At 38.9% G+C, this 23,336-nt stretch overlaps 1 protein-coding gene across 2 annotated transcripts in view; it reads left to right on the top strand.

Annotated features, from left to right (window-relative positions):
- LOC146361206 (SH3 domain-binding protein 4-A-like) overlaps positions 1 to 23,047 on the top strand; it is a 43,990-nt gene extending 20,943 nt beyond the window's left edge. For both annotated transcript variants that reach the window (XM_084922627.1, XM_084922626.1), the window contains 2 exons: positions 19,084 to 19,272; positions 20,150 to 23,047. In XM_084922627.1, the coding sequence (XP_084778753.1) occupies positions 19,084 to 19,272; positions 20,150 to 20,374 (414 nt within the window). In that variant the 3' untranslated portion in view covers positions 20,375 to 23,047. The remainder of the gene's footprint in view (positions 1 to 19,083; positions 19,273 to 20,149) is intronic.
- The last annotated feature ends 289 nt before the right edge of the window (positions 23,048 to 23,336 follow it).

Here is a 23,336-nt window from a genome sequence, read left to right as displayed (position 1 = left end):
CTTTGCTAAGCAATATTTAATGTCACACTGGCTGGAATTATCTTTTAAATTAAGTCATAAGATTGTTCAAAGAAAGAGCGTGTGCTTAGCTCCCATAATTCTCCTCTCACTCCTAATTAAGGTGCCATAATTGTTCCACCAACATTTTCTTTTAATCCATTTTTTTTTGGATCTATTACTACTTATTTCTCTTCCTGGCTCCCTCACTCTCTTCATTTTCTTTGTGAGCCCACACAGCAGCAGAGTTGAAAAGATTTCTCAGGATTTTTTTTCCCTTTTCGCTCTTATTTCTGTTGCTTTTTCTCCACAGCAGCAGTCATTACAGGAGGCCTGAGATGCAGCAGGAGGTCGAAACAAGAAAGAAAGAGTGAGGGGGGCAAAAAATAAAAGGAGGAACAGAACAAAGTAGTAGTTTATGAACTATCCCCCAAACTCCCTTTGCGTTAAATTGCTCAGACTGCTGCGCAGTTTATAATTTTAGCCATGTGCACTGGAAAAACTTTTCATTTCTCTATGGCATTGTGTGAACGTAGGAGGTTCAGTGATGAAGTTCAAGCCGAGGTTTCCTCTTCAGGGGAATCAAAAAATGGCCAAAGTGGCAGTTTTCCCCCCCCTTATTTTTCTCCAACTGCTGTGTCCATGGTATGTTGCCAAATAAACGCATCATAATGCACTTCTCAGTCACAGGGGCACATTTGGACCAAGGCAAGACATAAGCAGTTTCAGGCGTGCTGGCACAGCTGGATTTTTTTTTTTCCTGTACGACACAATCACAGTAAAAATCTTTTGATGATATGCACAAACTGCAGTAAGAGCCTCCTGCTACTGCTCTGCAAATATCCCGCTGTCTGCAGCTTTCTCTTGAGTTCCTGCTCTGCAATACTTAAAGCTGATCTGCTTATGTAATCGCTTCAAATATATCCAAATCTTTTTATTATCTTAGACAATTTTCGTTGAACAATAGCTGCACAAACAAAGCCCCGCTAATCTTGCCGTCTTTAGTCTCCAGCATGACCGCACATTCAATTCAATTCAATTCAATTCAATTTTATTTATATAGCGCCAAATCACAACAAAAGTCGCCTCAAGGCGCTTCATAGATACAGAGAAAAACCCAACAATCATATGACCCCCTATGAGCAAGCACTTTGGCGACAGTGGGAAGGAAAAACTCCCTTTTAACAGGAAGAAACCTCCGGCAGAACCAGGCTCAGGGAGGGGCGGCCATCTGCTGCGACCGGTTGGGGTGATAGAAGGAAGACAGGATAAAAGACATGCTGTGGAAGAGAGACAGAGGTTAATAACAGATATGATTCAATGCAGAGAGGTCTATTAATACATAGTGAGTGAGAAAGGTGACTGGAAAGGAAAAACTCAATGCATCATGGGAATCCCCCGGCAGCCTACGTCTATTGCAGCATAACTAAGGGAGGATTCAGGGTCACCTGGTCCAGCCCTAACTATATGCTTTAGCAAAAAGGAAAGTTTTAAGCCTAATCTTAAAAGTAGAGATAGTGTCTGTTTCCCGAATCCAAACTGAAAGCTGGTTCCACAGAAGAGGGGCCTGAAAACTGAAGGCTCTGCCTCCCATTCTACTTTTAAATACTCTAGGAACAACAAGTAGGCCTGCAGAGCGAGAGCGAAGTGCTCTAATAGGGTGATATGGTACTACAAGGTCATTAAGATAAGATGGGGCCTGATTGTTTAAAACCTTGTATGTGAGGAGCAGGATTTTGAATTCAATTCTGGACTTAACAGGAAGCCAATGAAGGGAAGCCAAAACAGGAGAAATATGCTCTCTCCTTCTAGTCCCTGTCAGTACTCTTGCTGCAGCATTTTGGATTAGCTGAAGGCTTTTCAGTGAGTTTTTTGGACATCCTGATAATAATGAATTACAGTAGTCCAGCCTGGAAGTAATAAATGCATGAACTAGTTTTTCAGCGTCACTCTGAGACAGGATATTTCTAATTTTAGAGATGTTGCGCAAATGGAAGAAAGCAGTCTTACATATTTGTTTAATATGTGCGTTGAAGGACATGTCCTGGTCAAAAATGACTCCAAGGTTCCTCACAGCGTTACTGGAGGCCAAGGTAATGCCATCCAGAGTATGAATCTGGTTAGATACCATATTTCTAAGATTTTCAGGGCCGAGTACAATAACCTCAGTTTTATCTGAATTAAGAAGCAGAAAGTTAGCGGCCATCCAGGTCTTTATGTCTTTAAGACATTCCTGCAGTTTAACTAATTGGTGTGTGTTATCTGGCTTCATGGACAGATAGAGCTGGGTGTCATCGGCATAGCAGTGAAAATGTATGCTATGTCTTTTAATGATGCTGCCTAAGGGAAGCATGTATAATGTAAACAGAATCGGTCCTAGCACTGAACCCTGTGGAACTCCATAATTGACCTCAGTGTGTGAAGAGGACTCTCCATTTACATGCACAAATTGGAGTCTATTAGATAGATATGATACAAACCACTGCAGTGCAGTACCTGTAATACCTACAGCATGTTCTAATCGCTCTAATAGGATATTATGGTCAACAGTATCGAACGCTGCACTGAGGTCTAGCAGGACAAGCACAGAGATGAGTCCACTGTCAGAGGCCATAAGAAGATCATTTGTAACCTTCACTAAAGCTGTTTCTGTGCTGTGATGAGCTCTGAAACCTGACTGAAACTCTTCAAATAAGCCATTCCTCTGCAGATGATCTGTTAGCTGTTTGACAACTACTCTTTCAAGGATTTTTGATATGAAAGGAAGGTTGGAGATTGGCCTATAATTAGCTAAGACTGCTGGGTCTAGAGATGGCTTTTTGAGTAAAGGTTTAACTACAGCCAGCTTGAAGGCCTGTGGTACATAGCCGATTATTAGAGATAGGTTGATCATATTTAAGATCGAAGAATTAATTAATGGCAGGACTTCTTTGAGCAGTTTTGTAGGAATGGGGTCTAAAAGACACGTTGATGGTTTGGAGGAAGTAATTATTGAAGTTAACTCAGAAAGATCAATTGGAGAAAAAGAGTCTAACTTAACATCAATGGTACTAAGAGTAGCTGTAGATAATATTACATCTGTGGGATGATTACTGGTAATTTTTTCTCTAATGATAAAAATTTTATTTGTGAAGAAGTTCATGAAGTCATTACTAGTTAACGTTAAAGGGATGGTTGGCTCAACAGAGCTCTGACTGTTTGTCAGCCTGGCTACAGTGCTGAAGAGAAACCTGGGGTTGTTCTTATTTTCTTCAATCAGTGATGAATAGTAAGATGTTCTGGCTTTGCGGAGGGCTTTCTTATAAAGCAGCAAACTATTTCTCCAGGCTAAATGATGATCCTCTAAATTTGTGACACGCCATTTCCTCTCCAGATTACGAGTCATCTGCTTTAGGGTACGTGTTTGAGAATTATACCACGGAGTCAGGTACTTCTGATTAGAGACCTTAGTTTTCACTGGAGCTACAGTATCCAGAGTCGTACGTAGTGAGGAGGTGAAATTATTAACAAGATAATCGACCTCTGTTGGGGTAGCGTTCAGATAGCTGCTCTGCTCCGTGTTGGTACAGGGCATTGAAGATGATAACAGTGGGTGGATTATATTCTTAAACTTAGTTACAGCGCTTTCAGAAAGACATCTACTTTGATAAAATCTACTCTCCACCGCTGTGTAATCAATTATTGTAAATGTAAATGTTATCAGGAAATGATCAGACAGGAGAGGGTTTTCAGGAAACACTGTTAAATGTTCAGTTTCTATGCCATATGTTAAAACAAGATCTAGAGTGTGATTAAAGTGGTGGGTGGGTTCTTTTACATTTTGAGAGAAGCCGATTGAGTCTAATAACAGACTAAATGCCATGTTGAGGCTGTCATTTTTAGCATCTACATGGATGTTAAAATCACCCACAATAATTATTTTATTTGAGCTCAGAACTAAATTAGATATAAAGTCTGAGAAATCAGACAGAAACTCTGTGTAAGGCCCAGGTGGACGATAGATTATAACAAGTAAGACTGGTTTCTGAGTTTCACAGCTGGGGTGGACAATGTTAAGCATCAGGCTTTCAAATGAATTAAAAGTCTGTCTTGGTCTTTCATTAATTAATAGGCTGGTGTGAAAAATTGCTGCCACACCGCCCCCTCGGCCTGTGCTTCGAGGTTTCTGGTAGTTAGAATGACTCGGGGGTGTTGATTCATTTAAACTAACATAATCATCCTGCTGCAACCAGGTTTCTGTAAGGCAGAGTAAATCAATTTGTTGATCAATCATTAAGTCATGTACTAACAGAGACTTGGAGGAGAGAGACCTAATATTTAATAATCCACATTTCACTGTTTTACTCTTTGGTTCAGATGTGGATACTGTACTGTTCTTTCTTTGTAATTGTTTATGTTTAAGTTGTTTGTTGCTGGTTTTTAGTTTGTTTTTTGTCTTTTTGGAAGCTAACACAGTTTCTATGGAGATGGGTTTTTGGGGGGGTAGCAGGAGGAGAGAAGCTGCAGAGAGGCGTGTAAGACTGCAACTCTGCTTCCTGGTCCCAACTCTGGATAGTCATATTTTGGGGGGTTTAATAAATTTGTCCATATTTCTAGAAATGAGAGCTGCTCCATCCAAAGTGGGATGGATGCCGTCTCTCCTAACAAGACCAGGTTTCCTCCAGAAGGTTTGCCAATTATCTATGAAGCCCACATCGTTTCTGGGACACCACTCAGACAGCCAGCAATTTAAGGAGAACATGCGGCTAAACATGTCACTCCTGGTCTGATTGGGGAGGGGACCAGAGAAAACTACAGAGTCCGACATTGTGTTCAGGTAATCAGTTTAATGCAAGACAGGGAGAAAATTACACCAGAGAAGCAACAAGCTGCAAACTAAAAGGGGGGAATATGGAAAAAAACACTAGAACTTTTTGTCTTTAAGAAAGTCAGAGATTTCTGCTCTAACTTCCCAGCTCCCTAAAAAGGGAGAATATTCCTGAAGAATAAGCACTCTTGGTTCAGGATTTACAGCAGCCATCTCCTCCGCACTAGCCGACAGGTGTTCCCATGTGAAATGCGAGCACAGGCATTGATCAGGATGGAGCTGGAGGGCTTGGGGGCACCTGACACCAACCCGGCAGATCTTTTTAACGCCCCGTATCGAGTTGCAAAGGCAAAGGACGATACGAGAAAGCCGCCCCTTATTCTTGTCAGCAGGGCAGAGTAGCTCAAAGGCCAGGAGGGCGTCTTTTAATAATAGATCCGTGCACGGAGGCGGGGAGAATCACTCCAGAAGGGGACGTAATCAATCCCCCGAACTGAAACCAAGGCCATTAAACTAAAGAGCAATGGCACCACAGCTCAGAAAAATTAGACTTCTTCATACATGCACAGTCTCTTCCTTCCCCTGTGACAGCCAGTAAAAATCAGCATGTTAATTAAGCGATGAATATTTGAACAGACTGATTAACCAGAGCAGGCTGCAGCAGGTTTGTTGGACCTCAAAAGAGAAATGTGTTTGAGAAACATTAGATCCTCTGCAGCTAAGAACCTTACCTCCACACAAACAAAGAGTGTTTTTTTTTTTCCAAATAAATCCTGGCCAGTTTGTGCTAAGGACCCTGCAAAGAGAAAAGATCCAAGTTCCTGATGAGTCTAATAAAGTAACTTTAATTCCTGTTGGGGAATCAGCTAGAGGCTTCTTCTTCAACCCCTTAACACCCACAGGGTTTCTTGAGAACTACGCGGAGGTAGCCAAGCTTTAGGACTCAGTGGCACAATCCCAGAGATTGGTCATTCATCCCCTGGCAAGTTGCCAGGTGATAGCAATTGCTGGTATTTGATTTGTTTTGATTTGCCATTTGTTTTACTTTCAGGTTTGGCACCAAGAGCTGTTCGCCTAACTTTAAGAAAAGATTGTGATTTGGGTTAATTTGAAACCTCTTAATCACATCAGCCCTGTATATAAAAAATTAGTCATTGATTTAAAGTATGATGCCCAGGGGGCCTCATCCGTAATGTTGATAAGAGTTAGGCCAGCCACTTTGACATACTGGGATTATATGACCAAAGTGATAAATTAAAATATATGAAAAGTTGAGAAATGTCATGAAACAAGTTTATCAGTTCAGTTTTAATTTTTGTTTTTTTAAACAGAAACTAATTTCTCAGTTCACATTTAGAAATTAAATCTAACCTTCTATTCAGGGTAAAGCTCACTATTGATCATAAAGTAATCTTTGTGTTGGCAAAAGCTGCTTTTGCTCTTTTAATATGAGGAGATTTAATGGTTTTGGCTGAATGTTTATTACATTTAATGTCATTTTATGATAAAAATGACAAAATTGGGCAAAAAACAACATTTGTCTGTTTGCTCATCTGTCTGAGATACTGTTGTCCTTCAGCTTTTTCTGTTTGTATTTCTGTTCTCATCTGCCTGCCTTGTATTCATTTTCTCTGTCTGGCTCTCTTTGCTACCTGTCAGTATTATCATCCACCCTGCTCGTGCTCTCCCCCTCTTTCCCTGCCGCTCTCCTGTCAAAGCTTTTGGAAGTGGAGCTCATTTATCTGACAGCCGCTCGGTCAGCTGTCAGCTCCGTCTGTCCGTCTGCTCCGGGGTCTTCCTGCAGCCCGCTACTATCTCCTACTGTTTCAGTGCTTCAGTCACTCGTGGAGCAGAGCGTTTTCTATTTTTGGTTCATAAACACGTTGTTAGTTAATAAGCTGGAAAAACCAAGCTCGACACTGGAATTGGATGAAGGAATGATGCATCAGTTATTTTGTAGCTTTGTAGACTTTGCTGCTGTCTTGCTATCACTAGTGGAGTTCCTCAAGGATCCAGTCGTGGTCCTCTAATTTTTATGTTATCAGTACCATGAAATGGTACAATTCCTCAGATGTAATTTTACCAAAACGTTTAAACTTAATATTGGTGTTGTGCATATTTTAGTTTGTAAACGTCATACAAGGTAGGCTCTTTAAATACTGTATGACTTCCTTCCTGCTTTTATGATTTTAGTTGTTTTATTAACTGACAGAGCTGTATCAGTCAAAGTAGTACATTAAAACTGATGTTTTTCTTTATTATAGGCATTTTTATTAGCGATAAAATAAAAATACAAAGCAACATTATTTAGTAGAATTAAGTCCAGAAAACAAAAAACGCCCCCAAAGACAAAATAGAGAAGGTAGTGAAATGTAAATGACTCCAGCTGGAGCTGAAACAACAGCTGACAGTGTCCTTGAGCAAGACACTGACCCCTCACCTCCATCTGGTGCACACTGAGCATGTGGTACATATCTGAGAGTTGGATGACTATTATCTCTTTCCAGAAACCAAAAAAATCCAGGACTGCCTAATTCCTTTTAAGTTGCCTGTTGCACTCACTGGTTTCCCAGTTTTCTTATGATCACATGAACCACCAGGTCCTTCCTGCTTTAATCCTTTCTGGCTTAAAATAACACACCTCTCCTACATTTGTAGGAGCTCCAGCCTTGCATTCAAACACATCATGCCATTTCTAGACAGCACCTGACATGTTTGGATAGCCTGGCCTGACCGGCACTATATTTAGGCTGAGACCTGCGTGAAGCCTGAGTCAGCAGATGGAGGACGTCACAGTGAAAGGCCAAAGTACTCATCAGGCAGGTGTTAGAGAGAAAATAAATTAACATCTCAGTTTGGTTTGAAAAGACTGACCTGAACATTGTAGGTGATTCAGGTTAATTAATCTTATGGCAGGCCTGTAATCTGCATTAGGAAAGACGGAGGAGGTAAAGAAGTTTAACCTCCTAGGACCATCACATTTTGGGATGTCTAGACGAAAATACTTAATTTTTCTCTACAAAGGCCTGATATCCACTTACGAGGACATTATACTGCCACCGTTCTATCAAAATTTAAAACCAATGTCCTCATACGTGGATCTCATTTGACTCGGAAACAAAAATTAGGTAAAAAGAAAAAGAAAAAATTTGGTAATTCTTTGTTTTTACATTCCTCAGGTCCCAATCAACCCAAATAGCAAAGAAAAATTTAAAATGCATGCCATGAAAGAGTTTGGGTCTTAGGAGGTTAAACTAGGTTATTGTGATTACTGGAAATTACATGGTTCTGGAATTATAAGGTTAAAGGATTAAGTATTTTGGTTTTGCACAAACTGTAAAATAAATCAGATGGATTATTATAGTAAACAAAAACAAGGCTTTTTCTGGGTTCACCAAATTAAATCAAGGACTTTGGTATTTGTTATATTTAACTGCTTTCTTATAGGTTAAACCAGCAGGGAGAATTAGACCTGCAGTTATTTCTAAAGGGCATGAATTTTATTAACCTTTATGCTCACATTTTTGCAGCTGTTTACAACAATAATTTCCAACAAGAACGATAATAATAATTGGGGGCGATCGTGGCTCAAGAGTTGGGAGTTCGCCTTGTAATCAGAAGGTTGCCGGTTCGAGCCCCAGCTTGGACAGTCTCGGTCGTTGTGTCCTTGGGCAAGACACTTCACCCGTTGCCTACTGGTGGTGGTCAGAGGGCCCGGTGGCGCCAGTGCCCGGCAGCCTCGCCTCTGTCAGTGCGCCCCAGGGTGGCTGTGGCTACACTGTAGCTTGCCATCACCAGTGTGTGAATGGGTGGATGACAGGTTGTGTAAAGCGCTTTGGGGTCCTTAGGGACTAGAAAAGCGCTATACAAATACAGGCAACCTCTGTAGAGTCCAAGTATGACATCATGTTACAAGTAGTGACACTGACCCTACACTGCTATAGGCTCAGTGTCACTACTATAAAGTGTTCCTTTTATTTATTTAATTTTTGAGCAGTGCATTTATATGGAAACTTTATTGTCCATCAAAGCTAAACCATATCTAAGTGTAATATTTCAAATATCTTTCTCTCAGCAACAATTTATTGATGTGTTCACTGGGAAGCTGAGATGTGTAATAAGCTGTTGGTATATATCTTATGCACAAGGACTCGTTTTTTTGAAGTGATCATAACCCCAAACTGTCATTTATCAATACGGATGGTTATTCAGTTATATTTTAACCTAAACAACCATCTTTTTCTAAACACAATGAAGCACATTTTAGTTCCAAAATTTAACCAAGTAGTTGTTGCTGCAGTCGATTAGTTTTAGTATCTGTTGCCTAAACCTGTCATAGAGTGTAGATAATGGACCCAAATGGAGACTCTTGAGACTAACAAAGCAAAAAAATCTTTATTTTGGTATAGAGGAAATCCAAAAAAGCTAAATAAAACAAAGCCCACAAACATAAATATAAGTTACACTGTGAATAAAAACAGGAAGAGTTAAAGACATCACAATAAAAGACAAGGGGAAAACTGAGGCCAGACATACAGCCAAGTTGATAAGGGAAATTGGGAGCAGGTGGGTAAACAAGCAAGCATAACTCGGAAGTGAAACAAGGTACAGGAAGTAAAACTAAACACAAAGCATAAGCGACAAAAGACTATCAAAATAAAACAGGAAGTAACAAAACAGCCCAGGTCCAGAAACAGAAATTTGACAATAAGATGCAGGGAACACAGGGAAGAGATGATAACTATAACCTGTAACTGTCAACAGGAAAAACACTTCCCAAGTAGTTTATCGTACCTAAACTTCACTGGGGTGTTTTTAGAGCCCAACCCTGACCCTGACCAAGAGCTTGTTACCACCTAAACCTAACTGAGGCTTTTCAGTGGCTAAACCCAATCGATTCATTGTTGGTCCTTAATCTTAAACAGTGGGTGAAAGCAAACATAAAAGCGAAAATTAAACTAAACTAAACAGTGAGTGAAAAGGTTAAACAAAGTGCAAAACACCGAGGTCCAAATGGAAAATGAACCATGGCTGGAGAAGCTCATTTTAGCTGCTGGTATTCCCAGTCTCATTCTTTCGGTCATTACCCAGAGCTCATGACCATTGGGGTGAGATGGAGTGTGCCACAACCAGTAGAGCTGACTCTTGTTGCACCATGAAATAGTAGGAAGTGCACAAATAAAAACTGTTTATATATCTATAGTAAAAAACATCTCGTCTTTCATGTTAGCTCCGTATCATTACATGTCAGAAATTGCAGAAAGCTATAAGACCTGTAAAATGAAGCCTCTGGGCTGTCTTCTAGCATTTGATATCAATTATTAATCAATTACTCGTAAGAAATGAATAATGAATTAGTTCAGTGGTTTTCAATGGAAACCACTTTCCAGTAGCAGCACAGTGAGAGGTTTTACTTTACCCTGATTACATGTCGGAGGTTTGGTTTCATCTGAGCTGAAGTGAAGGTCCTGCAGTTCCTCATCTCATCATTTCCCTTGTTTTTCACTCCCTGACCCTCTGAAATACCCGATTTATGAAACAGAACTGACAGTTTTTATCCGCAGTTAAAAATGCACAAATTAAATGCTGTATGCACGCTCATATATTGAATTAAAAACCAATAGCAGCACATTTGATTTTTTTTTTGGGGGGGGGGGGCTAGTTGTCTAGAGACTACAACCCTTCTCTTTTGGCTAAGGTATTAAGATGCTTAGACTTCAAAGGCTTTGATCTGATATCAGTACACAGATATACAAAGGATGGTCATTTCTTGGGGTAAAAACAGGCAGCTGATGTGTTGTATTTCATTTAAAATGTTATTTAAATGGCTGACTTGTACATCTAATTTGTTTTGGTGGTGTAAGTAACAGTGTTTGTACTCCACAGCTAAAAGTTGTTTTCATTTCTGATCAATCATTTAATTTATATAATATAAATATCCAGCAGACGTGAAAAATCAGCGTCATCTTCCTGGTGAAAACCATTTTTCCATACTTATAATAATGATCCAATCACACTGTTTCCTCCAATGAAAGAAGTATTTTATAATTGCAGTTGAAAAGCAAGAGCACGTTTGATTGGTAATCTAGGTGGCTATTCAGTGTCAGTGATCAAATACCCACCAAGCTGCAACCTCAGCTCTTCTAGTGGCCACTTGAGGCTGGTATTTTTATAAGTCATCCATTTGGATACAGGAGTTAGCCAAAACCAGTGGATATTTTATATACAGTCCCTGAGGAGAACAGTATTAGTATTACCAGACGTCCTATTAAATTTCCAGATATTTGTTACATTATTTGCATGCATGTAAATTTGGATTCATTGTGTTGTGTGGTGAACTTACTTGCCTGGACTGTAACATTCATCCTCTCTCTCCCCCTTTGCTGTCATAAAACTCCAGTTTAACTTTTCTTCCTTTATTTCGATAGAACTTTTTTTTAAGTTGCTTGAAAACATCTTCAAGCAACTTAAAGAAGTCCAGCTGCTTTTCTTTCCAAGCTCCTTAGACTGTAGTTTGCATCCTTACTCTGTGCTTCCATGCGATTTCTCTAGAAACTCTAGCTTCTTCCAAAAGACATGCAGTGTGGTTACTTGGTGATTCTGCATTGGCCCATCTTCATGTGTCTGCCAATATTGCAGCACCAAAACACATGTGATGGCCCGGTGTGAGAACCACACGGCCAACCACAGGTTTACACAGTTCTCCAAATGATCCGATTTTTACAAAAACCTTTGAAAACCAGGTACGCAATGTGTTGTATGTGTTGTTTTTAATGTGACCGTCAGTAAATGGGAAAGAAACTGCACAACCTCTCACTCCTGTCATGTTGTTTTGGTAGTTTATTGTGTATCACATAAAGTCAATGCTTTAGTGTTACAGCAGAGTGAGTGCAAGTCAGATAATGTGGCAGCCGGCTGTTGCTTATCTTGAATCTGAATGCGAGCAACAGGGAGAGAATGAGAGAAAGAAATTTGATCTTTTTGATTCAGATTAGAGTGTTTTGGTGGCTGGAGACTGTGTGTGTGTGTGTGTGTGTGTGTGTGTGTGTGTGCGCGTGTGTGTGCGTGTGTGTGTGTGTGTGTGTGTGTGTGTGTGTGTGTGTGTGTGTGTGAGTAAAGCTTTGAAGCTGCAGCTGACTGACAGGCAGGCAGTAGAAAAAGCTTTATCAAATTTTGTGATGCTCTTGTGTTCGAGGTTTTCTCCTAACAAACTGAAATAATTTTTTTTTTGGCTGGATAGTTCTCAATTACAAAGCTCTTTTCTTTGAAACGGCTTGCATAACAGCACAAAACTTGAAATCACTTTACAATATGAGGCACAGATATGATCTGATATTGTTTACATTTAAAGTAAAGATTGAGCATAAATTAAAAACAGATTTGTTTGAATAATAAAGTTTTATTTGGGTTACATGCTTTTATTATTAAAGGTACTTTTGTATTTACTATTTGTAGCATGTAATAATATTAAATGTATATTATTAAATATACATTAATAACAAGGTAGCAATGTTTTAAGTAAGTAAAATGTATTTACTTATTTGGCATTTTTCACAGATTAAACACAGCAAATAAAAGTATAGCATATCATTGTAATGTAATACAACAATAGAATACAACATAAAGCAAGAAGTTAACAGAAAAAAGTTTTAAAAGTGCATGCTTCTGTTTAACTTTAATATTTCCTTTTAGCTAATCCCATTTGATTAATGAGCCCCATATTTTACAGTTCATTTCCTAAAAACATTTCCCAGTGAAGTTCCTGTTAAATAAATGGTTATTACTTAGGTAATAGTTAAAAAGTTATCATAGATGTTAACCTGGGTGGCACATATTTTAACGTTAGCTGTTTAGCTACTAGCAATTACCACATTAGCCATCTTATGTTATCATTCGGGTAGTGGCATAGGCACTATAGCAGATGTTCGTAGCTACGCTGGTTTCTAAGTCTTGTTTTGAACCCTCAAGTTGGGCATTTTTTGGTGTCACCATCTTCGTTGAAGTAATGAGGAAGGGTGGATAAGTGACTGAGCCCATAAACTCAACAGGAAAGTGTTTACAGTTGTCAGGATGGCAAGCTGCTTTCCTATAGACTTCTTGAGGACTGTAAGTGTTTTTGCAGCCACAGCTGTTGCCATCTGGTGGCCTTCATTTTTATGACTTGTCCATGTTTTATGTCATCTGTGGATACCAGCTGCCACCTAGAGCTAATAATAGACTTATAACATTAATTTTGTGGAGTTAGGCAGCAACCATTATCACTCCTGGCCTATTTTAAGAAGATAATAATTATTTGTGTGTATAAAGTGTTTCTCTTAAAGTCCCAGATTGAACCTGAGAAAATACCAGAAATGTCATGGTGCTGGGTCGTTGACCCAGCGTTTTGTGTTTTATGATTATTTTCCTCTGTTCTAGTTATTCTGATTTTGGTATTCTGTGTCCTCCCCCCTTGTGTCCGGTTCGTGTTCTAGATTTCCTGTTTTATTTTGAAGGTCTCTGTCTGTTGTCATTGTGTTCAGCTTGTGTCCTCCAGTCATCATATGTATTAGGATCAGCTGTTCTTCCCTCCTGTGTGTGATTACCCGATTACCTTGTGTGTGTATATTTAGTGGGTGTCGGTCTGTGTTCGTTGTCGGCTCGTCTGCGTTCGTCTGCATTTCTCTGTGTTCCATGGTGTTTCGTTCCTGTCTCTGCGTCTCTCTGCCCCGCACCCCTTTTGTATGCTCTCAGGTTTGTTATTTAGTTCTCCCAGTTTAGGTTTCTTCAGTTATTTGTCAAGCCTCACTGCTTGCTTGCCACTATCCCACCTTGTAAATAAACGTCACACTCTTCATCAGTCAGCTGCCTGCATTTTGGGTCCTTTTCATTCCACAACACGACTGCTGCCCCAGCCGTGACAAGAAACTAGTCTACCAAACACATTGGTTGCCTACCTTACCAATTCTTATTTCATTAGCAATGACATGTGGTGCCAAGTCACCAGAATCACAGCACTGCCTCAGGCAGCCTAAAAATATTTTCTTTTTTGGGCTTTTTAGCGCTATCTAAGATATAATATACAATATTTGTCATATATATATACTAGGGGTGCAACAATACATGTATCTGTATTGAACCGTTCGATACAGTGCTTTCGGTTCGGTACGCATATGTATTGAACAATAGAGCAGGGCGATATGACCAAAAATATTTATCACGATATACATTTGAAAATTTGCGATAACGATATAACTGACGATATAATTGACACTAGACAAAATACTTTACAACTCCACAACTTTATTAGTGCAAAAAACCCCATCAATGTATTTTCACTTAAACAAGCAGCTGTTTTTTATGTGCATTAAAGTTGTATAAAAACGTAACAGTGCAAATTCCTTGCTGACAGTTTAACCAAAAGGCATTTCCAGTGGAAATTGGCCGACATATCCTCAGCATAACCATGTATAATATCCACAAAACTTAAAAAGAGCTTATACACACACAATACGGTAATATTATGTTGAAGCACAGTACGTATCACTCCGCGAGGCGCCTGCCTACGATAGCCGTAATGCTCCGACAATTCATCAAGCGGTGCGGCTTTGTAGCTTAGCAAAGTCGTACTAAAACATTTGACAGATTTTCGAGCGCCGTGTACGACATAAAATCATTTCGAGGTCAGTAAACACAACCAGAATTCATACATAAGGCACACGGGATTATAAGGGGCACTGTCGATTTTCAGAAAAATCAAAGGATTTATTTTAAGTGTGCCGTATTTTCCAAACAACACGATAATAACGACGGCCCGCTAGCATGCTCTAGCAAAAATAGTGCTTTGTTGTGTATCTGACGGACCAAAGCTAAACCAGTTCCACACCACTGAAGTTGCAGCATTTTTACAAACCAATTCTGGTTCATCCGTTTCATTTAACGATCTGCTTTTGCTCTTCTCATTCTGCGTCGCCGCCATGTGCGTATGTAAACAAAGGCACTGCGCATGCGCGTTTTACCCATATTCTATCGCGATACTTCATTTTCCTATCGTTGCCCAAAATTACACCGGTATTACCGTGAACGGTATGATATAGCCCAGCCCTATTGAACAATACAAAATTTTTAATTTATTTGATCAACTTTTCTTCTGACGATGCTGTCTGTGTTGAGAGCTCAGTGGATCTGCGCTCGACAATGCAGCCAAGGCGGAGTAATCGAACTATGAGTGCCGACCATATGCATTCACTCAAGTTAGCATGGCAACTGCCTCAACGCTACCCGAAATTGAACCTCATCCACCGTACTTCAGATCTGGTGTTTGGAACTATTTTTGTTTTCATGTGAAGTATGACCCTACTTAAGCGCGTCATGGACAAAAGTACAACAGTATGTCGGATGTGCCACGCAATGCTCAATTATATCGGTCGGAGCCATTTCTCTGTAATAAACTCTCTTTTCCACAGATTAGTGATTTCTCCATCAGATACATTTCTTTTTTAAATTATTTGGTTGTTTCAGCAACATTTAATTTAAAAACTGTACTTTTGAGTTAAAAGAAATATTTGTAATTTTAATAACTTAAAAAAGGCATGAACATTTTTTTTGTATCGAAAAATATCAAACCGTGACACCAAAGTATCGAAACGAACTGAACCGTGAATTTTGTGTATCGTTGCACCACCTGGCACTATGTCAGACAGCTTAATAATAATGTTGTCCTGAATGATATTGTTACATTCTTAAAAATATTTTGAAATTTTAATAATCTTTAATGATTTTCTTTCCCTTGTTGTTGAAAATAATTTTGAGTATTTTCTGCACTGAGTTTGAAATTCTAGTATTGTGACAACCCCCCGGTGGTGCTTCCGTTTAAATAATAACTGCACGTTCCCATGAATGCTTGTATGGCAGCTTTCAAGGAGTAGTTCACATTAAATTCTCTTTGAACTAAAATGTATCTTTTTGCACGGAAATATCTTCATGTGAAAATCCTAAAGATGTGTGCATTACATTCCTGCTGTTACTCATTAAAGTCATAGCGGAAAACACAAAACCGTAAATACCTCCACACATTTCCACTAGGTTGTTCTTTTTCTGGGGCTCCCAGCAAAGGAGAAAAAATAAAACTTCCTACAAAGAACCTGAAAGGTATCACCACGGGACAGTGCCTCACTTTGATGCCCGGAGCTTTGTCTTGAAATAAACACACATGCACACACTGCTGGGGGTTTTTGGGTGTGTGTCATTAAAACAGAAATAGTCTTATTGGCTATTGTGCCTCTTTTCAGGAAACAAAAAGAAAATCTCCCCTGGAGCAAATTTTCCAGTCAGCTGCGTTCATTAAAACTCAATACGTTTTAACCCTCATTTAACTGGGTTAGCTGAGTTAGAATGTATTTACAGCAGCAGGAGCCCTCAGGGACAGGATTACTAAGAGGATGGTAACGGATTATATTTATACAGAAAGCCCTGTAACTATTTTCAGCTTTTGTTTTTACTCTTCAGCTCACAAATCTTAAAAAACAACAAAAAAAACCCCTATTTGTTCTACATATTCCTGACTTCTGTTATCTTTCCCTCTTCTCCCATGACACAATGGATTCACTGCTTTAGTCCTCCACAATCTAATTTGTTTGAGCTCTTGAAGACTGAAAAATATTTTTAAATGGAGAACAAAGAATGCAGTCTAACGCAACAGCCCTGCAATAAATCACACCTCCTGAAGGTTAAATCTTAGTTAGTATTACAGAAACACCTCTCTATAAATTGCATTACCTTTCAGCAGCCTCCAAAAGAATCAGAGTTACATCAATACCTCTCTAAACATTGTGGAAAACAAGTCTGAGTGTAGATATGTATTGTTCCAAAGGGAAAAAAAGGAGATTCTGTGTTGGAAAGGGAAAAGGAAATGGATAGGATGTCTGCAAAACTATGACGATAATAAAGATCATTATAGACCTTGACAGTTTCTAAAACAAGTCAACTGAAGACACATTGGCTTTGGGTAGGTTTTCCACATAGATTGTGTAAAAAAGATGGATCTGAAGCCAATGTGGAAGTGCCTTGAACCTCAAAGTTTGATGTCCACTGCAGAAAACACTGTCCTGATGATCTGATTATGGTCTTAATTTCTTGTTTCAAGTCTTATTTAATACAGTGTTTTTAATACTCGTTTTGGAAAGTCATTCTCCAGAGGGACGTGCAGCTTACAAGCCGTAAGCATACATGCATGTCTCCCTCCCCTCGCCCCCAACCGGTCACAGTAGATGGCTGCCCCTTCCCAAGACTGGGTCTGCCGGAGGTTTCTTCCTCTTAAAAGAGTTTTTCCTTCCCACTGTCGCCAAAGTGCTTGCTCATAGGGGGTCGTCTGATTGTTGGGGTTTTATTGTAGGGTGTTTACCTTACAATATTAATCTCCTTGAGGTAACTGTTGCTGTGATTTGGCACTATATAAATAAAACTGAATTCAGTTGAATTTCTCTCAGTTTTTCAGCCATAACTTGTGACATTCTGGTTTCAGAAATGGTGCCACTGAAAACTTTCCTAATCAGTGGGCCACGACATGGTACCTATGGCTTGCTTTTATGCATAATCTATGGCTTTTCACAGGTTTTTTAAAGGTCTTATCCAAATTTTTAGACCTATTCTATCACTTATCTAGAGTTGGGTCTTTATAGCTGCACACTACACAAATAGTCCAGATGTTCTTTTACCGGTTTGTTCTCCATCTGCTCCTCGAGATTATCTCAGGATAGATTAGATAATCTCTACAGAATATCTCTTGCCGATTGGATGTGTCCAGAACACCTCCAGTGGAATAAACCCGACATGTGTCCTCTAACCTTGCGTAGAAATTTTAAACCATGTTTATGCTCGAACTACAAGTGGAACTATGTAGTGTGGTTGTGTTTATCCAGTAATGATTGATCTTGAAAATGGTAACCCTGCCAACAGGGTCCTTGAATATGGAAAACACTATGAAATGTTGCTTGATTTGACAGATGTTGCTGTTTCACAGGACAGAGCCAAGTCTCAAATTTCTGAAACAATACTGAAGTGATTAAGTGATTTGTGCTGTGAATGTATTATTACCAGAACACTTTCACGATTTACATAAATATGGATATAAATTCTCATTCCTATTCTTTCTCCATATAAATTTTGCATACATAGTGATTTTAAATTGATGCATTCCTTCTAGGGCTGCCACAAACGATTATTTTGATAGTCGACTAGTCACCGATTATTTTTGCGATTAGTCGACTAATCAGATCATGCATCCATTGGATGTACAGCGTACAGCTTATTGCACCAGCATGCATCTGCTCTTATATAACTATCATTAGCTTACAGCTTTAAGTGTTTAAGGTATGTGCTCACTAAAAATAAAGACAAGATGATAGTTTATTAAATTTTAATGAAATTTGCAGATTGTTTCGGTGAAGTTTAATAAATTCCTTGCTATCTAAAATATAACAGGACACTGGAGTATATTCTCGAGCATCTCACTCTTCTGATAATCTGTTGTCTGCCTGACATTTATTCAGCTGTGTAAAAACTATAACTTTAATCTCAGCCAAACCGATTTACTCAGGAACAAATAAAATACTAAAAAAAAAGCCAAACAATAACATTTTTAAGTTATCTAAGTGACTTGTATATGTTTAACCTGAGAAGCGAAAGACCGTGGTGGGTTTGAAAACGATTTGCGGGAGTCCGGTGTTCTCACGGGCTCTAGTGAGCCTTGAACCCGGTTAGCTATCGAGCTAGTGGGTAACAGACGTCTCCGAAAACGTCGGAGCGCTTTTGAAAATATTTGGTGTCTTGATAAACTGAGCAGATATTTGAGGTTTACACAGTTACATTCGCGCCTAAAAATATGTTAAACGTTTATTTTGTGACCTAGAAAGAATAATAAGAGTAATATTAAAACTAACTAGCTGCTGCCATTGTTGGAAACTGAGCTGGGCTGCGCTATGAATTCTGGGACACAGCTTCTTCTTCGGGGTTTAACGGCAGCTGGCATCCTTGTACATGCAGTGCTGCCATCTTCTGTTTCAGTCCGTTATTACACTCTTAAATTCTACTACGTATTCCTGCGTCTTTTGTGATCTTACAAAGCTTCAAACGACGCGTCGACTATTAAATCAGTCGTCGACGATTTTGATAGTCGACGTAATCGTGACTAGTCGACTAATCGTGGCAGCCCTAATTCCTTCCAATCTCATCCAAGTCAACATGCAGATATTTCTTTCTTTGCTCCTTGCTCATGCTGACTGACCATTTCTTTAACCCATCAGGCATTGCTGAAGATGGACTGCCAGGGTCTGGTTGCCAGGTTGGTCCTGGATTTTGTCTTGTTGACTACAGCAGTAGAGGTGGCATCCCGGTGGAGGGAGCTTGCTGAGAAGCTGGCCCGAGTCTCCAAACAGCAAATGGAGGCTTATGAGGCTCCACATCGAGACAAGAATGGTCTATTGGATAACGAGGTGAGAGGCCTTTAGTCAGTGTTACTATTTACTGGACAACTGGACACTGTCAATGCTGTGGATCACGTCATGAAGTCAATAAGTTAAAACATGTGCTACAACCAGTTTTTTTGTGTTTTGGGCAAAGCATTAAAAGCTTGCTGAATTAGAATTTAGGAGTTTTGGCTTGACGTATACCTGGATGTACCAACAACAATACATGAATTACTTTAACACCAAAGATAACTTTTAAGTTTGTTTCTTATTTCTTTGATTTATCAAATGAATTATTAGCTTTTATTCACAATTTACATGCTGTATGAGTTAAACTGTGTCTAAAAATTTGCATGTCATGTTTGTACACTTGAATTTTAAGTTATATGACTTATATATAAGATGTTTTAAGGTTTATGGTACGGTAATTATCACTATGCATCTCATGGCCTCTAGCTCATGACCATATTTATTCTACACTCACATCACTTAAATATATATATAAACTATTTTATATTAAATGTCTTTATATCAAACTGCCCTGTGAGCCACAAACAGTATATTTGTCCGAGTTACTGTGCTTGGGTAGAAACTCTTCAAGAAAACACAATACTACTCAAAACATTTCAGAATTTCAGGAGAATTAGGTCAAAATGCTAACAAGTAGCTCACGGCAGCCTTCGAAATACTATACTAGGTGTGGTTTATGGAAAGGAGTAACATAGATCATCTTTAACCTGTCAGCTCTTTAGTACAAAGACCTGCTAAAGTTCAGTCGAAATGGGTTTGAGGTTTCCGTCCCTACATGAACCTCTTTTGTGTAAGTCTTTGGCAAACTCTTGCCTTTTGTTCTTAAAAAGACATTTTCTTTCACTTCCCATGATCCCCACCCTGAACCCTTTAGTCTATGTGGAAACCAGCCTATGACTTCCTGCTGACGTGGGCTGCCCATGTTGGGGATAGCTACCGAGATGTGATCCAGGAGCTCCACCTTGGCCTGGACAAGATGAGGAACCCCATCACCAAGAGGTGGAAGCACCTAACGGGCACACTTATACTTGTCAACTGCCTCGATACCCTTCGCAGTGCGGCCTTCTGTCCTACAGGATATGGAGATTTTGCTGTGTGAAATGTGTGACAGAAGATTTGATGGGTGGTATAGTAACTAAAGCTCAATTCTGGGATTTCTGTCCAGAGTTTTGTTGACTCGTGAACGGAAGTTGTCGAAAGAATGGTACTCACAACATGTCTGGAGTGGATATTTTCTTTGAAAGAAAAAAAAACGTGTAGTTTTAGGGCAGTGTGAAGAATCTAGACCATCAGGTCTACTGTGTACATCCTGCTCTCTTGTCTGGACTCTCGCATCCACATCATAGCAGCACTGATTGGTTTTTGATTAGTTACACACCAGAAGTAGCAACGCCACTTTCTGGCTCAAAATACATTGTGAAAATAGATAATCTGGCTCTTTGTGTTTTTTAAGCATCATGTTGTCCCTTTCTATCCCTTTCTTGTGGTCTCTACCTCTTATGTTGTTTCCGCTTTTCTTTCCTATATTCTTCTTAATCTCTTTTCTACCTCACACTTTGTCCTTTCAACTACGTTTTGATGGCTTTCAGAATTACATGCTGCTTTTTTCTGTGTTCCTCTCAGCTTCCCCTTATGCTTCAGTAAATGGCATTTTCAGGCTTCTGTCCTAATGTTTTTCTGTCACTGTGTATTTCCTTGCTTCACCCTCAGGACAGCATCACTCCTCATCGCTGCAGTACAGTGACATTTCCACCTCCTTATATGTTGTTATTTTGTTCATTTGACTGTATCTCACAAGCATTTTTAATTATAAAAAAAGTTCTTTAATTAAAATAAATGAGAAAAACTTTCATATATTAAAACAGTACAAGAATTGCCAGTGATTAGCTTGCCAAAAACTATTAGCTTGCTGACAGGGACTGTCTATGTAGTAAAGCTGCAGTACATCTGTTAATGCAAGTAATTTTTATACTTACATAAACATTTGTTTTTCTTAGTTTGGATTTATTCTTGGTGGACTCCACTTGCATAACAAACTAAAGGTTTAGTTGCTCAATATCCCTAGATGAAATTGATCCCAAAGAGCATACTGTTCAAAAAACTCCTTGAAATTGCTTTGGTCACTACAGCAGTCACCTGTAGTTTGCATGGAAGACATCTACCTGTCTGCAAACACTTCCCAAAGTAAAAGATTTACTGAGCAAGCCAACATATTACAAAGGTCTCTATTTCTAGTTTGTATGATACTTTTCACAGTTTTGCTGGCACTTGGCGAGTAAAGACAATCCAATATCTTCCATCCAAACTAGACAAAGACACAACAGTAGTTGTGTACAACAGCTAGTAACCAAAGCAATGACAAGGAGATTTTTTGGTGAAGCACTGTTTACATCTTTGTAGCTAATTTCACCTAATGACTGCCGGCAACCTCCAGCAATCATTCGCCAATACAGTTAGCTAACAATGTTAGCATGCTGCATGTTGACAAAGGGATGCATTATTAATTTTGAATTCCAAAACCAAATTGCAATGTTTCAGTGTTAAAATCCAGTCAACTGGGAAACAGTATCTGTTTGTTTACTCTCACATCACCAGCTATTTTTTGGTCAGCTATTTTTTGCTCCAAATGCTTAAGCAGCATTGAGAGTTAAAGACATCCAATTACTTTAAGCTCCAGTACTCAGTGGGACTGTTTTCCCATGTGTGGTAGTTAGGTTTTCATTACTAGGCATCCATGAAGAAGATGCAAAGTTTACTGGAACTGGAAGATATAAGAGAAAGTTAGCTAGCTGGCTAGTTGCTATGTGGAGATGTTATATCATGTTCTGACTGAAGTATTTCTTTTAAAAAACTGAACTGCTATGGCTATTGACCTTAACAATAAAAGAAAACTAAATACCAGAAATGTTTGGAGGGTTAGTAAAGTTTGGCTAGTTGACAGAATTATATGTTACTTACAGAGCCAACGTTAAGCTAATTTACCACAGGGACGATGCAAGATGAAACTTACACTGTTCTCTAACTTAAACACTACTAACACTACTACGAGTACACTAATTGAAAAAGAAAAAGGCTTAGGGGCCAAGAATGACAGCTGAATTTTGTTTTGGAGCTCTAGTCATTTCAGCGGATAGCATTAGTTATAGCATTAGCATAGATTAGCAAATTCAGTTTTCAACATGTAACATGGCTGCAAATACAAATAGTTTCATTAATTGAGACTTGAAAATAAAGTGAAATGCATTTTCCTTTATTTGTTGACCTTACTGAAATCCAGAATACTTATATGTATTTTCAAAATGTTTGCTTTTTTTTTCAGATGGCTGAAAATGTTTCAGTGCATTCTCACGTCCTAACCCCATACTCTTTATTAGTTACACAAAAATGTCAAATGTGTTTGTTTTCATTAAAAGAACTACACAAACTAAACCATCAGAAATATATTTTTAAAGCTTTTATTTAGTTTTTGTTAGTTTTTTTGTCTTTTCAAATGTTCTTGATTCTGTGACTTTCGGCACGAATAATCAATCCACTTTGATGCTTTTTGGCAGGGTTTTGTGCTTTTCTTGTTTATCTCCATTATGTTTTTGTGACCGCTGCAATGTTTAGAATATGAACGTTTTCCGAGCAGAAAATTTGCAAGTTTATATATTTGTACCAAACACCGACTGAGTATTGACACATTTGTAAGTGATGCTTTATCACATGTCAGAATTTGCAGATCTGTTCAGTGTTTCTGTTCAGTATCAATAAAACCAAAAAACATATGAAAGTCTTATACGCTTACAGTTATTCTACTTACACTTATATTCATGTGTGCACAAATGATTTCTGCAAGACTGAAAACAGCATTTAGACATAACTGAAGCTCGCTCTTTAGGCTTGAGGTTTGGGCTTTTACTGGGCTATTGCAGCACCTTGATTGTTTATCATTCATTTTGTTGCAGATTTGCTGCTGTGCTTGGGATTGCATGACCCAGTTTGGGCCAAGCTTTAGCTGTCAGACAGATTACCTCAGACTTAGACTCTAGAATACTTTGGTTTACAAAGGAGTTCCTGGT

The sequence above is a fragment of the Perissodus microlepis genome, chromosome 23 (assembly GCF_051167445.1).
Source record: "Perissodus microlepis isolate ML-2025 ecotype Zambia chromosome 23, ASM5116744v1, whole genome shotgun sequence".
Lineage (NCBI taxonomy): Eukaryota > Metazoa > Chordata > Actinopteri > Cichliformes > Cichlidae > Perissodus > Perissodus microlepis.
This window is presented reverse-complemented; position numbering and strand designations above follow the sequence as displayed.